This window comes from Rhinatrema bivittatum, chromosome 9, assembly GCF_901001135.1.
Source record: "Rhinatrema bivittatum chromosome 9, aRhiBiv1.1, whole genome shotgun sequence".
Lineage (NCBI taxonomy): Eukaryota > Metazoa > Chordata > Amphibia > Gymnophiona > Rhinatrematidae > Rhinatrema > Rhinatrema bivittatum.
The window spans coordinates 121,472,519-121,490,986 of NC_042623.1; the positions used below are offsets into that span (position 1 = coordinate 121,472,519).

General features: G+C 47.6%; 1 protein-coding gene across 2 annotated transcripts; it reads left to right on the forward strand.

Annotated features, from left to right (window-relative positions):
- Positions 1–9,943: 9,943 nt before the first annotated feature.
- LOC115099388 lies at positions 9,944–17,640 on the forward strand. 2 transcript variants are annotated; one of them, XM_029616998.1, is made up of 2 exons: positions 9,944–10,537; positions 12,225–17,640. In XM_029616998.1, exon 2 carries the CDS (start codon positions 12,770–12,772, stop codon positions 13,988–13,990), a length of 1,221 nt encoding a protein of 406 aa, XP_029472858.1. In that variant the 5' UTR covers positions 9,944–10,537; positions 12,225–12,769; the 3' UTR covers positions 13,991–17,640. Both variants share the same exon structure in this region, with proteins under 2 accessions (XP_029472858.1, XP_029472859.1).
- Positions 17,641–18,468: the final 828 nt, after the last annotated feature.

Sequence of the window (18,468 nt, forward strand, 5' to 3'; positions counted from 1 at the left end):
GCTAGAGAGATGGGTCTGTTTGGCATCATCGGATTATGCCACCCATATATCATGACTAATTTAGCTCTGCTTGTTGACAGAGAATACTAACACAAGGGAAGACTCCATGAAACTAACCAGGAATTTCAAAACAAATCGTGGAAAATACTTTTTCACTCAACACACAATCAAGTTGTGGAATCTGTTGCCAGAAGATGTGGTCAAGGCAATTAATATAGGAGTTTAAAAAAGGTTTGAACAAGTTCCTAGAGGAAAAGTCCATAAAACATTATTAGTCAGGTAGATTAGAGAAAGTCATCAGTAACCCTGGGAGTAAGTAACAAGAAATCAGTCCTCTTTTTGGTGATCTGCCGGGTACTTGTGACTTGAACTGGCCACTGTCGGAGACAGGATGCTGGGCTTTATGGACTTTGTTCTGACCCAGAATGGCATATGTTATGTTCAGGATTGGCACAAGGGTATTAGGCACCCTAGGTTAAACCTTCAATCTTGCACGCGTCCCCTTACACACCTGCCTATCGCCATTAGCAGCAGCTCTGACATAGCATCCTCTTCTCTCATTTCACTCAGCTTCCATCGTTCACCCTCTGCCAAGTTCTACATCATCCTTCTTTTGTCCCTTGTCCACAGTGCCCAACATTCATTTTCTCTAGACCCCTGTCCAGAACCTGTCCACACCTGCTCAGCACATCTGCATCATACCAATCTCTTTGCCCTCTTTTTGCAGTGTCCAGCATCCTCTCTCTATCCCCTACCTGCCCAGAGTCCAATCACTTTCAACCCATCCAGGACCCCCTCACAAAAGCTCCCCTACTCACCCAGTTTTTTTCTCTCTCTTCATCCCCCTCATCTACCCAATAACCATTCCCTTCTCTCATGTGCTGTCTTGCCTTAAAAGTGGGGAGATTTCCAGGTATTTACCCCAAAAATGTTTGCACTCTATGTGACTTCCTAATTCACCTAACTGAAGAACTGGCACTGCTTATCTTATGTAGTAATGTTTTTGTATTTAGAGGTCTCCTCATAATATGAGGCCCTAAGCTGTACTTTAAGTAGTTTGTGGCTAAATTCAGCACTGTATTTGTTCAGTGAGGTTATAAACATCTTGTGAATGAAATGGTTAAACACGCAATTCCATTCATAATACAAACTTGACAGATTTCTATACATAACAGTGAACTAAAGATAGTTAAATGGAAAAAAATAAGCGGGCCGATACAGTAAAGTCTGCGGGAAAGCGGGCGAACGCCCTGGCCACTCACCGGTGCTTGCGATGCAGTATTTAAATTAGGCCCAGCGGTAGATCCGGGCAAAAGGAGGCGCTAGGGACACTAGCGCGTCCCTAGCGTCTCCTTTTTGATAGGAGCGGCGGCTGTCAGCGGGTTTGACAGCCGACGCTCAATTTTGCCGGCGTCGGTTCTTGAGCCTGCTGACAGCCACGGGCTCGGAAACCGGACGACGGCAAAATTGAGTGTCCGGTTTTCGGCCCGAAAGCCGCGGGCCGAATTCTATTTTTTTTTTTTTTTACTTTTTTTACTCTTCGGGACCTCCGACTTAATATCGCCATGATATTAAGTCAGAGGGTGCACAGAAAAGCAGTTTTTACTGCTTTTCTGTGCATTTTCCCGGTGCCGGAAGAAATTAGTGCCGACCTTTGGTTTGGCACTAAATTTCTGAAAGTAAAATGTGCGGCTTGGCTGCACATTTTACTTTCTGTATCCCGCACGCTTACCTAATAGGGCCATCAACATGCATTTGCATGTTGAGGGCGCTATTAGGTGCCGTGGATTGGACGCACGTTTTCCTCCCCTTACTGAATAAGGGGTAAGGGAAAACGTGCGTCCAATAGCAGGCTAACGGTGTGCTCCGTCGGAGTGCACTGTACTGTATCGGCCTGAAGATTAGGAGACACTTCCATTTGAAATGCAAAAAAATCCCAAACAAATCAGCATTTAGGTCACATGAAATATCACGCCCGCTAAAATATAAACACTATCTTCTCAATGATGTTTTTTAGTGCAGCTTAATTTGTAGACAAAAAAAGGAAGAGGAACTGTAGAATGGGGGGAGGTGTGACATAAATCAAGGCTTGGTGAGATCGGTGTGAGGAGGCAGGGCCAGGGCAAATTCTCTCACTTTCCCAAACTCTCTCTCTCTCACAATCACACATATGCAATCACTCTTTCTCCTTATCCCAGTGACCCTCCATCCCCAGCCATTCTCTGCTTGATGAACATTGGTGGGCCATGGATGCCTAGGGGCTTGAGGCCTGCTGAACGCTGGGGCCGGAGGATCATGGGGGGTGAGAACAAGGAAGAGTGAAGAGAGATGGAGCCCTTTCTTTCTATCCTTCTTTTCTTTCTTACCCTAGGGATCCTAGTTCTCTATTCCCATCCCATGAATCTCCCAGTGGCCTTCAGGCCCAAGGTCTCACCCCTAATCCCTGGTAGTCTTTGAGTGCCCCCCCCCCCCCTTAGAAAATTATCCTCTACAGCAATTCCTCTTCCTCCTTAGCCAGTAAGGCACAGGCCTCTTTCAGCCAGAATCAGCTGGCTCTTCTCAGCTTTGCGGAATGAAGGAACAGTGGTGTGTACTGTCCACTCTCATCAGCCTCCTCAGACTAGGGGTCCTAGAATTCAAAAGTATGGTCTGCTCGTTGCCTCCTTGGGAAAGAAAAGAAGTGAGCAGCATCACATGCTTTCCTTACTCAGCCTCTTCAATCTTCTTACCTCTTTCATTCTGTCTCCAACCCTCTAATTACTTCACTCACAGGCTTCCCCAACTCTGATCATCTCAATTACACCTCGGTCCTTCTAATCTTCTCTCTCATACCCCATAGCACCTTCAATCACCTCACTCACTATCTCCTCCCTCTAATCCATATAACCTCACAATCCTTCTGATCTGCTCACTCACTTTTGCCCTCCCACATCCCTTTACTTACTTGCGCTTCCCTCGCCTCCGATCCCTCACTCACTCTCTTGCCTCCTCTATATCCCCTCACTCTCTTGCCTCCTCTATATCCCCTCACTCATTTTGCCCTTCTCCACACCCTCTCTCCTTTTGCTCCCATTGATCACTAGCTCTCTCCCTCCCCCTGTGTAGTCACCAGGGCAGAGGTTGAGATCCAGGAAGCTAGCCTGATAGGTAGCAGTGGGCCAATAAACCAACAAACCAGTAGCAGCAGAAGCAGTGGGGCTGACAGGCATTCACCCCATGTGCCTTCGACCTTGGCCATTCTCCCTCACAGCTTCCTTAATCGTGATGGGAAACTGCACAAAAGTAAAGGCCATGTGGCTGCCCCTGTCTCTGGATAATTAAGTACAACACTCTCTGCTCTGCTTCTGCAGGAGCTGGGTCCAGAAATAATCCATGCCACTACTGGCTCTGCTTCATTTCCATGAGGGAAAAGGAGTTTTTACCCTGCCATCTCTATTCTGTTTCCTTGGGTCCCAGGAAAAAGGTGGCAGAATATTTTTCTCCTTCATTCCACCAGAAATTAAGACCTAGGTAACGACACAAAAGGGCACTGAATTTAGCACAAGTTTGATAGATATGAGAGTTGTATCAATCATCAAGACCAGGACTGAATACTGCAAACAAGTTTCAAACTTGTATTAATTCAGTCTTTTTTGTGTCCTTTGGGCTGCAGTTTGTGCCTCGGGATTACCCCCCTCCCCTCCTATTCTGTACAAAACAGAAGGAAACAGGGGAACAACAAAGTGGGTATAAGGGAAAGGGGAGGCTGGATTAGGGGGTAGAGTGACTGCTCTAAGTTCATCCCCTCGTCTCCTCTTCCCTACATGCTGCCTGGATGGGAGAAGCTGGAGCAGAAATACCTCTGCCTCTTAAGTCTGAAGATAAGTGCCAAAACTGCATTTCAGGAGTTCCCTCACAAATTAAGCCCTGTCTTTGACACAGTACTAGCTCAACTGTTCTGGCTGAAGGAGCCTGAAGTTGAGGAGTAACTTTCAACTCAAACCAACACCATCCATTTCTACAACACTAAGTATATTCCCTCTTTCAACCCACCCCTATTTTATTTGGGCCAGTTGGTTATGAGTTGCCAACTGGAGAAGGTGACATAATCTCCCTAAATCAATTATGCCCATCTGGATACCTAATCCATCACACATCCTATCTTATAGGTCATGGAGGAAGAGTTGCCATTATTTTAAAGATACACTGGCCCTTGACAATTGCTATGAAACAAATAGGCAAATCAGACTACTTAGTTATCAAGTTTCAAGGCAGGGACCAAAGATTGACCTATCGCCCTTTAGAAAACCACCCTGACTCCTCATTCAAACTCTCTGAATTCCTATCTGACATTGTACCTCTTGGTTCTGGGAGACTTCAGTTACCATGCCAAGGCCCCATCTAAAGGCTATACCACTACTTTCCAGTGAAACAAGGAGGACTCAGCCACACACAAACATGGGCACAATCTCTATCTAATCTTCCATTCTGTAAAAATTAAGCTTAACTCCAACATAATTTCACTGGTTCTGATCTCCTGATCAGATCACAGACTAATCAAAACCACCAATTCAATGCCCAATCTAAACCCTTCTATCCCCCAACCCCAATCCTACCCTCAGGAACCTCTCTGCACTTACTAGCAAAAAACACAAGTGAGCTCATCAACCTTCCTTCAGCTATCACCACTACAGACCAACTGACTAGTTTAGAAATGGAATGACTAATTCTCTTTAGTAATTGAAGCCCTAGCACCCTCAAACAAAACATTTCCAGACATCCCAGAAACTCTCCATGGCTCCATAAAGGTCTATGCTTCAAACAACAATAAACAGATGCCAACCTTCATCTCTGAAAAGTAGACTCCAAAAAATTATCAATTTGCCATCAAGCAAGCAAAAAAAACAAACTACAGCAACAAACTCAAACTAGCCAAAAACCATCTGAGTAAATGTTTGAACTTTCCAAACCAGGAACTCAATCACCCTCCACTACCAATGAAGGTCACACAGCAGAAGACTTCACCAAATTCTTCATGGAGGAAGTTCAAACCATCAGTCCTCTTTAGATACTTTCTCTCCCATCTCACTTACCCCAACTCCAGATCACCCAGGGAAAGATATTATCCAACTCCTCACCTCAGGTAAATCAACAGCCAACTCATTCGATAGTATCATGCTATCTGACTTTAAGATAACCCCACAAGAGGTGATTAAAATCCTCCAAAGGATCTGTCAGTCCATGAGCCTGCTAGACCCCCATCCCCCCAAATAAATCTGCAGTCTGAACCAAGACACAGCCCCCTGGCTATAGACTATTATAAATGCCATTCTAACCCAAGGATTCTTTCCCCACTCACTCAAAATGGCAGTTATTTATCCTGAAAAAAACATACCTCTCATCCAAAAATATTGCACAACTACTGCTCTGTCTCCAGCTTCCCCATCCTGTCCAAAGTAGTGGAAAAAATAATTTACCTCCAACTTCCAGACTTTCTGGAAGAAGGTAATATCTTACACAGCCACCAATCTGGGTTCAGAAAAGGCCATGGAACTGAATCTATTCTGTTAGCCATCTCAAATAGTATCCACCTTCAAGCTGATTCAGGTGGCAACTCTCTCCTTGTCTATCCACTGCCTTTGATACTGTCGACCACCAACTCCTGATTCAACGTTTAGGTAACATTGACATCAAAGGTACTGCCATTAAATGGTTTGAATTATTTCTCTCTAATAGAACTGAATTTGTTACTTGGGCCAACAACCACTCAAACCTCAGAGAATTACCATGCAGAGTGCCCCAAGGATCAGTCCTCGCCCTGATTCTTTTCAACATTTGCATTTGACCAATCTGTGACCTCATTCAACCCTTCAACATTTGAGTGCCAACTTTTTGCATATGACATTTAACTCTTCATCAAAATTGGCCCAGACCAGAAGTCCTCCATTGCTAACCCTAACTGTCTCACAGCAGTAACCCAATGGCTCAATGACCATAAACTGAAACTGAACCCTTCCACATCTGAACTCCTCAGGATCAGCCACCAAAGAAATCACTTATTTATTTAACTATTTATTTATAAAGTGTTCATTCTGTTTATTTCAGAACGTTCAAGGTGGATTACACATAAAAACTAACAAATGTATTTACCCTGCTGTTTGATACAATATGCCAAAATTCCCAAAACTGATACAGAACAACCAAACTGACCTATAAAACCACAGCTAAGCTGCAACTTTTCTTACCATGTAAATTAGATCCCAGAATCCACACCAAAAATCTGCTTAAAAAGCAATGTTTTAAAGCTTTTTTTAAAAGATGATAACAGACATGGTGGTTCTGACATATTCTGGAAGAGTTTTCCATAGTGTTGGACCCACTATTGAGAGAGCTTGTTCCCTGGCTTCATCTTGATGGCTCATACTGAAAGAGAGAATATCCAGAAGACGGACATTGGATGACAGAACTGGACGAGGTGGTGCATAAAAGCGCAAAATGGCATTGATCTATGGAGATGTATTGTTATACAATAGTTTATTTGATATGTCACTCAACTGGCAGATAGCGTAAAGACTGTATGGTCAGAGTGATATGTTCACAAAGATTAGCGCCCATTAGAATCCTGGGCACCTCACAGTAATAGTAGCACAAACTCCTTCCACTGCCAGACATATTGTGAACACAAAACTCCGCAAAAAATACACTCAAAATATATACAGCAAACTTATCATAACATAACAGCAGTAACACCAAAGACTGAAACAACAAGAACCCTACCTGTGAAAATGTAGCACTGTAAACATTACACTGGGTCCCAGAATACTAATACACCACCTACTGGAGAAACGAAACAAACCCGCTATAGATCCCTACACAGACACTGCATGCTAGCAGAACCTCTCACCTTGGTCACACGCACAGAGCAGAGACATATCTTCATCAAATACAGAATAAAGCATCACAAATTAGAACTAGCTATATGCAGACAAAAACTGAAATGGAAGCCTCAAGAAGCCAGACTCTGTATGTAACAATGGAAAAACAGAACCACCATTCCTCATAAAATAAAAAATAAAAAAATGAAGAAACTTAAAGCATCAATTATAATAGTAAAAGTATACTAATAAAAGAATAAATATTTCAGAACTACTGACAAATAGAATAACATCTATTGAGTAGAGTCATATAGTGTTTTAAAAATTCCCAAGCACCAATAAAATATTTAAAAACAGCAGACACTTCAAATAACACCCAATAATTAAAACTGAAAAGGATAAAAAAAGGCCCCTGCTTTCCATACCTGGGAATATTGATTTACATTTACCCTGATACTGTTGCGAATTAGGGGCTGGGGGGGGCACATAAACTTTATCCTCTCTTTCACACACACACTTGGATGTTCGTTCTGTCGAACTCATACACTGTCACATACACATACATACATGCTATCATAAACATCCACAAGCGCTCATATACAGGCTCTAAGACCCTCTTGTTCCCTCCTCTACCACCACCACCACCATGCACACACATGCTCTTACTTCCCCAGATTCCCTCATACACATAAAGCTTCTCACTCTCACTGGCTCACACATACAGACAGAACCCCCCCCCCCCCCAACAGAAAGGCACCCATTCTTTCTCGCTCACACACACACAGACCCCTGGCAGGCACCCATTCATTCTTTCTCATACACACAGACAGAACCCCAGGTAGGCACACAATTCATTCTCACACATGGACCCCTGGCCGGCACCCATTCATTCTCTCTCTCTCTCTCTCTCACACACACACACACCAGGTAGGCCCCCATTCATTTTCATATAACACACACACACACACACACACACCAGGCAGGCCCCCATTCATTCCCTCTCGCGCACACACACACACACACACCCCCCAGGCAGGCCCCCATTCATTTTCTCTCGCACACACACACACACCCCCCAGGTAGGCCCCCATTCATTCTCTCTCGCACACACACACACATACCCCAGGCAGGCCCCCATTCATTCTCTCTTGCACACACACACACACACCCCAGGCAGGCCACCATTCATTCTCTCTCGCACACACACACACATACCCCAGGCAGGCCCCCATTCATTCTCTCTCGCACACACACACACATACCCCAGGCAGGCCCCCATTCATTCTCTCTCGCACACACACACACACATACCCCAGGCAGGCCCCCATTCATTCTCTCTCACACACACACACACACCCCTCAGGCAGGCCACCATTCATTCTCTCTTGCACACACACACATACCCCAGGCAGGCCCCATTTATTTTCTTTCACACACCCCCACACACCAGGCAGGCATCCATTCATTCTCACACACACACACACAAAAACCCAAGCAGGCACCTATTCATTCTCACACACACACTCAGATCCTCAGGTAGGCAGCATGGATGAATAGCCTAGTGGTCTATAACCCAGGGAAACCAAGGTTCAAATCCCACTGTTGTGCCTTGTGACCTTGGGAAAGTCACTTTACCCTTTGTTGCCCCAGGTACAAAATTAGATTATAAGCCCTATGGGGATCAGGAAATACCTATAGAACCTGCATGTAATCCACTTTGAAGTGCCAAAAAATAGAATATAAATCTATATGTGCAAATTGAAATCTATGTGCACCCCTTTATTCTCTCTTGCAGGCAGGCACCCATTTATTCTCCCCACATCCCCAGGCAGGCACTTACACCCATACATACATACCCACATTTTTCTGTTTTTCTAACAGCCTTTCTCACTCCTCTGCTGCCGTTGTCACCATTGCCGCACGGCTGTAGGGAAAGAGACAATCACTCATTGCTGCTACTGGCACTGAAGCCCTGTCTGCTGCCTCATCTGTGCAGGCCCCGTGGTATAAAAAATGTGTGGGGCTAGCATCCCATCGCCAGATCAGCATAGAGAAGATGCAACTCTTGCAAGTTTTAATACAGCAGGGCCTGCATAGACAGGAAGGGCACACCTCAGCTCAGTCACTGGTGGGATAAGGTTCACTGGCACCCGCAGGGCCTCTATCCCTGATTTTCGGCCACCAGGGAAATGGAGTTTACTGGCAGCTGCATGGGCCTCTCAATGTTGACCATCAGCACCTCCCCCATGGTACGCTACTGCACTAAGCCCCAGACAGTGGAGATGGGCACTTCCTGCCCCATCCTTTTTTTTGTCAATCATTGCTGCTGGGGGCCCCTCTGGAAGCTCGTTTGCAGCCCTCTCCCCCCACCTGTTTGCATACCCCTGTGTTAACCCATACCTGCCCAGTGAAACCTCTGTTCCACTAATGCATGCAAATTTATCTCATGCATATTCATTGTGGATATCTTGAAAACCGGACTGGCTGAGGGCCCTCCAGGACAGGTATGGGAATCACTGCCCTAGGCCATTTTCTATGACTTGATCAGGGCCATGGCCCACATATCTGAATCCTACTGCTTTACAAACTATCAGAAGCCTGCAGTAAATTTAGTCTATAACTTAAAATGGTCATTGTTTACTAAATGTATTGTCCACCTTGAGCCAACCCGTGGTAAAATGCGGAATATCAAATGTCTATAAATAAATAATAAATATGGTCCACCGCGCAGAAGCCCCTGCTCTTTCTCAGCAGATCTGTACAATGTGATGGCTGCGCTGCTGCCGACCCTTCAAACCACATCACAAAGCCGTTCGCAACCCGAACCTGACCCTCTGGGCAGCTGGGCACCCCGTTACTAAGAGACGAGCAGCCACGCTTTTAGCTCTGCCGTGATGCCTTTCTATTGGACAGCATATGGAGGGCTGGAATGTGGAGCGCGCTCGCGATTGGTGGGATGAGCCGTCAGTGTGCGCTGGTGGAGCCCCTGCATAGCAGGGCGGTGGGAGGGGTGGGGCAGTGTAGCAGGAGCTGGGGGTTGTGGGCTTTTGATCGCGGGAGTGTTGATGCAGTGGTTTGCTGTGATTAGTGTTTGAGAGAGGCGTGAAGGGAGCGGGTTAGCTGCGTTACCTGGAGGAAAGGGCCAGGGACAGATGATTTCACGGCTCCTTGGACAGAAGAAGAGAAAAAAGAGAAACAGCAGCTGCACGGGGACTGCGATCTGACAGACTGAGAGCTGCTTGCCTGCTGTTTCCCGGCCTCCCCCCGATTCTATTTCAGAGCAGCGGCGGCAAGTGCCTTCTCTTTCCTGGGAAGAGAGAGCAGGAAAATCTCCTGGCCCCCACTCCTGACTCGCAGCCTTTCGCTGCCGGGAACAATGGGGTTTGAAACAACGTGACTGCATGCCCGCAATCGATCCGTGCCTGGAGAGTAGGAGCAAAGCCCGGGAGGTCATTGGCGTTATTCTGGGGTGTTTAGTTTTGGGAGGATGCCGCCTCTGCCTGCAGCTCTTTGCTGCTGCTTTTGAATTGCACCCCTCAGTCCTAGTATCACCTCCACTTGGAAATCGACTGACTTTGGGTTTATAAAACTCTTTCATTCTCAAATAAACTGGAAAATGTCGGCTCCTAGCCGGTTTAAAAAGGACAAAGAAATTATAGCGGAATATGAAAGTCAGGTGAAAGGTAAATCGATCTTTTCTTTCTTTTGTATGTATAAGGAGCCCTGCAACTCCGTTAGTGAGCAGGGCACAATGGGGCGGGTAAGGCAAGGTAGGCAGGGCTCAGCGGGAGGGAAGGGAGTAGAAAAGGGAGAGCCAGCACAGGCAGCCCCTCCTTTTCGTCCTGTGCAGAGCTGCTTCATTTCAGATCCCCTCTAGGATCAAGCAACTTTACCTCCTTGCACGGCTGTGCTATATCAGTTTTGCTTCCTGGTTCCTCGTGCTCCAGCGCTGCCGAGCCCGGCCGGGGTGGCTCCTCTCTCAGCACGGCTGTGCTGTAACAGTTTTGCTTTTACTTTCACTTTGCCTCCAGCACGGCTGTGCTGTAAGAGATCAGCTAAAGGAGCAGGAACAATTTCTTTGATTACATCATTGGGTAAAGTACAAAAATTTTGCGGCTTATAGGCAAAATGTTGAGAATATTAATGGTAATTTTGTGCTGCTAAGGTCTGGAAGGTATGCTCACCCCCCTCCCCCCTTTTGCATTGAACTGGCTCTGCATTACCAGTACTTTATTTAATGAAAAGGTTTTGAATGCATGGCTGCTTTCTGCCTGGAATGTTATTTTATTTAAGGAAATGCCTTAGCACATGGCTGGTTATATATATTTTAACTATTATATATTTAGTGAAACGCCATGGGCACATGGCCACACTTTACCTGTTATTATATATATATATTTTATGAGCTCATGGCTGGCTTTCAGCACAATGCTTGCTCTGCATTACTGGTTGCTGTATTTATTGAAAGGGCAGCGAGTGCAGGGCTGGTTATCATTCACTTGTAGCCTTTTAAGAAATGCCATTGAAGGGTCTGCACATGGTGAATGCATAGGTGGTTAGAGCACATGGCTGGCAGTAGCAGGCTTGGTAGCTCAGTGGTTGGAGCACTGGTCTTGTTGGCTTGCTTTACTTTAAAATTGACGTTTTCTATGTATTGCTTTACCCCTCGCTCTCTAAATTGCTAGGAAGTGGGCAGGCTTCATGTCTGCCATGCTACCTCAGCAACCTGTGGAGGTGCTTTGTTATACCTAAGTAATCTGACAATTAAAAAGTAGCCAGCATCCCCGTAGTTGGGAATTCTGAGGATATGTCTATGGGACAGCGGTACGGCATCTGAGTGCTCAGCCAGGTTAACAGGATGTTTTTTATATTAATCCTAAAGGTGATATTTAGTATTCAGTTATTATTTAAAGGGACAGCTGTCCCATGTGCACGTTTATACTGAATTATAAGGGGTACAGGACCCTCAGCTTGATAGATATGATGATTTAGGCTGCGCGATGCAGCTCTATACAAAGTAAATTAAAATATTAATAAAAGGTCAGCTTACATCTTAGCATGGTTTATAGTTCTTATTGTAAGGGCTTGCCAGCAGCCATCTTAAAGTAGCACATGGCAGGGGTCAGCACATGGCAGTGGCCATTTTGGGGGTCAGCACATGGCAGTGGGGTGAGCACATGGCAGCAGCCATTTTGGGAGGTCAGCACATGGCAGCAGCCATATTTAGGATCGCCACGAGCATATTTTGACGCCGGTGCCGAGATAATCCCAACTGAGAGCCTGGTGGTGTATTAAAAAAAAAAAAAAAAAAATTAAGACAAGTAAATTATTAAAGTCTGCTGATCAATTAATTGTGACTTTGTAATACAGTATTTACCAGTACAGAATGGCGACAGCGAGCCAGTGGTCATCGACCGCAGCTGAGTCCGCGACGCAGCATCAGCCCCCCCTTGAGGCAGACGGGTCAGCAGTGGGGCCGATTGAAGTTCCAAGCCGGCCCCAAAATTCAAGGCCTAGCAGGAAGACCGTAAGGAAGGGAAAACGTCAGAAGCAAATAATGGGTACTTCCAATCTATCATCACACTCCGCTACAACTCCTCCCAATGTAACAGCAGCAACACCCATTCCTGCAGTTACAGCTATAAGTGACTTAGACCTGTTGCTGTTGGAGGTTAAGGAGCATGCTGCCACCCATGGCACAGATTGGCTTAGGCAGCGCATGTCAGAGTTTCCTTCTCCGTCTCAGGAGCGCCCACCAAGCGACGAGCCACAGCAAGATTCCACATTGATCTCCTTTATTCCAAGGAGTTCGTCGGCAGCTTCTCGCAAGAGGAGCACCAGACCACAGCAAGCAGGGGCATTAGTCGGAAAGAGAAAGCGCCCGGCGGGCCTGAAAACGATTGCGGCCGGGCCCCATGGTGGCGATGGGGCCGACATCAGGTTCTGGTACTGCCCTCGGCTCACTGGCTACAGCTTCTACGGCTGCTAGCACTGAGGCTACAGCTTCTATGGCTGCTAGCACTGGGACCACTTCACGTGACTTGGGACGAAGTAAGCCCCAGACTTGCGACCCTTTATCGTCATCAGATTGCAGTGATACTGAGAGAGTGTTAGCCAAGTCGCTTTGCTCTCTATTCCATTCTCTTAAAAGAAAGAGGAATGTGAGCCAAGGCAATTCGGCTGCTGTTGTCTGGGGTGCTAATCCGGTAACCGTGCCAGAGATCAATGGGCAAACGGTTACTGAATCAGGGAGGCTACAGAGTATGCTGGCCACTCAAGGTATGCCAGCCTCACCCGCTATTCCGGTGACGCACTTACCAGCCAACACTCTGCCAGCCCCAGTTCAACTTACTTTGCCGCCTGTAGATGTAAATCCTCTTTTACACACTGCTAATTCGGCGGTGCAAATTCCAACACAGCAGTTGGGGAATGAGGTTTTATGTGGGGTTACGTCCTTAGCTCACAGTGTGCCAGACACAATAAAAGACAAAATATTGAAGAGGGAGTACATTGACATATTTTCACTCCTTGTTACGGATATGGAAGTGGAACCCGAAAAAGGGGGATCCGCTGAGGCGAAAGATAAGAGGCCAAAAGTTGCCAAGAACATCCAAAATTGGATCAGGGCTTTCCATATTTTTATGCCCGTGATTGAGGAACATGAGCCTGCACATGCTCCCTTTCTCATAAGATACATGGACACCATCTTGACAGCACAAAGGAGGGGAGGGTGGGCCTGGTTTAATTATGACATTCGTTTTAGGAAAAGCATGGCCCATAACCCCGCCGTCTCTTGGCAACACAGGTTGATTGACCTTTGGCTAGATGAGATGACCCTACAGAAGTCCTCATGGGCGGAGAGAGCGGGTACATCATACAGTCATCTGAGGGAGAGGGGCCTATATCAAAGGGATAGATTTTCCTTTCAAGGTTCGGGGAGGTGGGACACATGCAGGCAGTTCAATGCTGGCCACTGCACATGGAAAAATTGCAAAATCAGGCACACTTGCTCCACATGCGGTTTTGGCTCCCACCCAGCCGCTCAGTGCCATACCTCCAGGGATCAAAGGCAGTTTCCTCAGCAGCAGGTGGGACGCTCGCCTGATTTTGCGAGCCCCAACCCCGGTCCGTGTTGAAGCAATGCGCCCGTGGCTGGATCGCTATCCCTACCAAACCGAAGCGGAGCAAATTTATGCTGGTTTCCTGTATGGCTTCCGAATCCCTATTCAATCTATACCCCCTTTAGCGTTAGACTGCCCCCCGAGCAATGCACGATCACTGGCGATGCATGAGGAGAAGGCGGATAAAGTTCAAGCGGAATTGGTGCTAGGTAGGATAGCGAGCCCGTTCCCTTATCCACATTTTCCAAATCTAGTAATATCTCCTCTGGGCATGGTACCCAAGAAAGAGCCAGGCCATTTCCCACTCGTACACAACCTGTCTTTCCCGCCGGGTAATTCGGTTAACGACCAAATCGACCCCCATTTGTGTGCGGTGTCATACTCCTCCTTCGACTCTGCAATCCAGCTGATCAAAGATGCAGGGCCCTGCGTGCACATGGCTAAGGTGGACATAGAGTCAGCATTCCGCCTTCTGCCGGTGCACCCAGACTCCTTCCACCTTCTGGGTTTTCAATTCAAGGGCAGTATTATTTTGACTGCTGCATTCCAATGGGCTGTTCAATTTCCTGTGCATTGTTCAAATTGTTTAGTTCCTTCTTGCATTGGGTAATCGAACAGCAGTCGGAGAGAAAGCAAATAGTACACTACCTTGATGATTTCCTATTGGTAGGGAGGGACAGCGCAGACTACCATAACCTACTGGCCATCGCTCAAGAGGTGGCCAGGCATTTTGGCATCCCCTTAGCTCAAGAAAAAACAGAAGGTCCAGCTACCACAATTACCTTCCTCGGTATCGAACTGGATGCCCAGGCCCAGCAGTCTAGGTTACCTACTGAGAAAATCTTTAAACTCAGGGAGACAATCTTGGAGATGCACAGCCTCAGGAAAGCCACCTTGAGGCAGTTCCAGTCATTGATCGGATTGCTTACCTTTGCGTCAAGAGTAATTCCTATGGGCAGGGCCTTTTTACGCAGGTTATCACTCGCTACAGCGGGGGTTCGGAAAAAACACCACCGTATAAGGGTCTCCAGGGCAATTAAGAGTGACCTGCTGGTGTGGGAGACCTTTCTAACAGAATTTAACGGCGTAGCTTTTTGGCAGGACCCCCCAAGGCATAACAGTGAGCTAGAATTATTCAGATGCGGCAGGAGGTGTTGGTTTCGGGATTTATTTCCAGGGAGCTTGGTGCGCCGCGTGGTGGCCGCAATCGTGGCACCAGCACAAAGTCACCAAAGATCTAACCTTCCTTGAATTATTCCCAATTGTGGTTGCCCTTGTCATCTGGGGGGAGTCCCTTGTAGGATCTCACATAATTTTCAGATCCGATAACATGGCTGTGGTGCAAGTCATTAATGCTCTGTCTGCACGCACTTTTGAATCAAATGCCCTCATCCGGCATTTGGTGCTAACGTGCTTGTGTTTCAATATCATATTTAGAGCAGTCCACGTCCCAGGTAGAATAAATAACATTGTTGACTCTCTCCCGCTTACAGTTCTCGACATTCCACAGACTAGCGCCGATGGCAGACTGTTCCCCGACTCGCATACCCGAGGCGGTGTGGCTACTTGGCCCCCCGAACTTTGGAACATGATCCTGGGGTCTTTGTCTGTGAACATTCGTAAGAGCTATCTCCTGGCGCTTCAGGAGATACTGAGATTCCTGGGGAAGGAATCCCTCGAAGAAGTAGAGTGGCCATTGCCTGTTTCCACGTTGCTGGCATTTGTAATGCATTGCAAGAGACAAGGAAAGTCCAGGACAGCGGTATCAAATCGCCTAGCTGGCATTTCCTTTTTCTCTAGGCTTCAGGGGTTTCCCAGTTGCTCCGCATTATTTCCTATTAAAAGAGCCATGTTGGGTTGGGCCAGGGAGAGCCCCCCGGGAAGGGACGGCAGAAAATCCATTACCATCCAGATCCTCAGGAACATACTCAAATGCCTGGCAGACGTTTGTAGCAATGAAGCGGAATCGCTTTTATTCAAATGTGCATTCTCCCTGGCTTTTTATGCAGCCCTGAGAGTTAGTGAGCTGGCAGCTCATGCTAAGCACGGACCTTCGACAGCATGCCTGCAATGGGAGGATACAAAGCTGGAAGGGAAAAAATTGATCCAGCGCGTCCCTAGGTCCAAAACAGACCAGCTGGGAGCGGGAGCATATATCACCCTCCACGAATGGCAGGGGGAGACCACGTGCCCTGTTCACTGCACGAGATCATACTTGCAGATTCGGCGTTCAACATGCGGAGGCCCTCTGTTGGTGCATTTGTCTGGGTTACCTCTGACTAGATACCAGTTTGCTCGGGTATTGCATTTGGCATTAACATCCCTGGGTATGAGTACGGTGGGCTACTCGTCGCACTCCTTCCGCATAGGAGCGGTGACAGCAGCAGCCGGCCTGGGTCTGCAAGACAGTGAAGTCATGGCCATTGGCAGATGGGGGTCAGGGAGGTTTAGATCATATGTGAGGCTACCGGGTTACTTTGCGGTTAAGGGGCAGCCATGATCATTGTACATCCACCGCTTCACATCTTTTTCTTTTGCTTATGCGCAGACCATTGTGGGAGGCTGTCATTCGCATGGATCATCAGGCACTCTTATGTGCGTTGGGCACATAAGCGGGCCCAGCAGTGCCCGACAGGGGAGTATCTAGGGATGGCAAAGCAGCGAATGGCATTGATTTGGAGAGGAATTTCAGGGATGGTATGGGACCAGCTATTACCGACTGTTTTGGAACTGCGCAATATCAATCCAGTTACGCCTACAGCCCTAGTCATACACCTGGGTGGCAATGATATGCCTCGGACCAAGAGCGTAGCCCTCACACAAAAAATTCAAAAAGACCTCCTGGTATTGCATAACATGTTCCCGCAGTCGGTGATTGTATGGTCCTGCATCACCCCTCACAGAGTTTGGAGGGGGGAAAGATCTCATGCAGCGGTGGAAAATGCCAGGAAAAAGATCAACAGATGGATGGTTAAATTCATGAGTACCATTGACGGTTTGTCTGTGACGCATGAATTGATAGACGAAAGCCCAGGGATGTTTCGGCACGACGGGGTACATCTATCGGACATAGGTTGGGATATTTTCAACTCCGACCTACAAGATAGTATTCAAGCAGTTGTACACCTGTTGGCCGCAGCCCGGTTGGGTGGGGGGTCCCCGGTAAGCAGTTCCGCTACCGGGGAACCTTGGCATGGTGACTGGCACAAGCAACAAACCCCCCCCCCCCTGCATTTAGGAGAGTCCAACAGGCGGTTCGGACTGGGCAAGCGGCCTAGCAGAGCCGGCGCAGTCTCTCAATGCTTCAACGGCCGAGAGGGAAGAAGCAAGAGATGCTGAGGCGAGGCGATTAGAACAAACGTTCCCGACTTCCACGGTCGGGTCGACGGACGCTATGGCTTCAACGGCCAGGGGTCAAAGGACAACTCTGCGGCTTATACGGCCAAGGGGTGTGCACCCGCCTCAACTGATTTTCATACCTTCAACTTTTAGAAGCGTGGGGAGGCCATCGCTAGTCACGAACTTTGTTATGATCAGTTATGCAGTTGTGTATAGTTACAATGATGTTATAGTTATGCTTGCTAATTGCCGTTTATTCAATGCTTATGGGCTGCGGCCAATTTTATCCAACCAATAAAATCTGCTTTTCGAATGAAGTCATTGCAATTGCGCCATATGTTGGAAGGGGGAGGGGGGGAGGCCAACGCAGCCTTTACACTGCCCACATTAGATCGATACAGTAAGGCCGCGTTACAAAGAGTGCGGCAGTGCCCGGCGCACCCTTGTTTGCCCCACGCACTGTTCTGATCACATACCGCTCGATACTCTATTTAAATTGCTTGCAAATGCAAGCCGTGTCTGCGAAGCGTTAGGCCCGTGCAACCCATTTTACTGTATAAGCGCGTAATACAGCGCCTATACAGTATCCTGGGTGCGCTGGTACCTGACATTTGAAATGACAGGCACCAGGAAGTGGATCCCAACTTTAACCCATGAAAACCGAAAATCCCCTCCTCCCGAAGCAGCTCGACATGTGGCAACTTACCTTTTGTTGCTTTTCAGCCCCTTCCCTTCTCTGCCGCCCTACGGAGGGGGCAGCCGGCGGCGAAAGCGGCTCGCAGCGGTCCCCCCCGCGCAGGTCCCGGTTCTCCTGGCTCGGCAACAGCTAGGGCTCCATCGGCCCATCGATTTGGGCACTCCAGCCTAACCTCTGCCCAGCTCCCAGACTTTGCCAAAAGATGGCACCCAACTTGCCTCCCCTCCCCTTACAGCGTCCATAAAATGTATCTAGCACGAGTCTGGAAACCCACCTTACTAGCCCTCCCCCCCTCTACACAGCACCTAGAAATCTGCCCAGTGTACCCCAATCTAACAATTCTCACTGTCCCCATTATCCAAAGTACGCCGAACACTACCATCACCTGCGATTCAACCTCCATCATCTAAACGTACTTCAGACCCGCAGTTCATTTCCTCCCCTACACATACCCTCC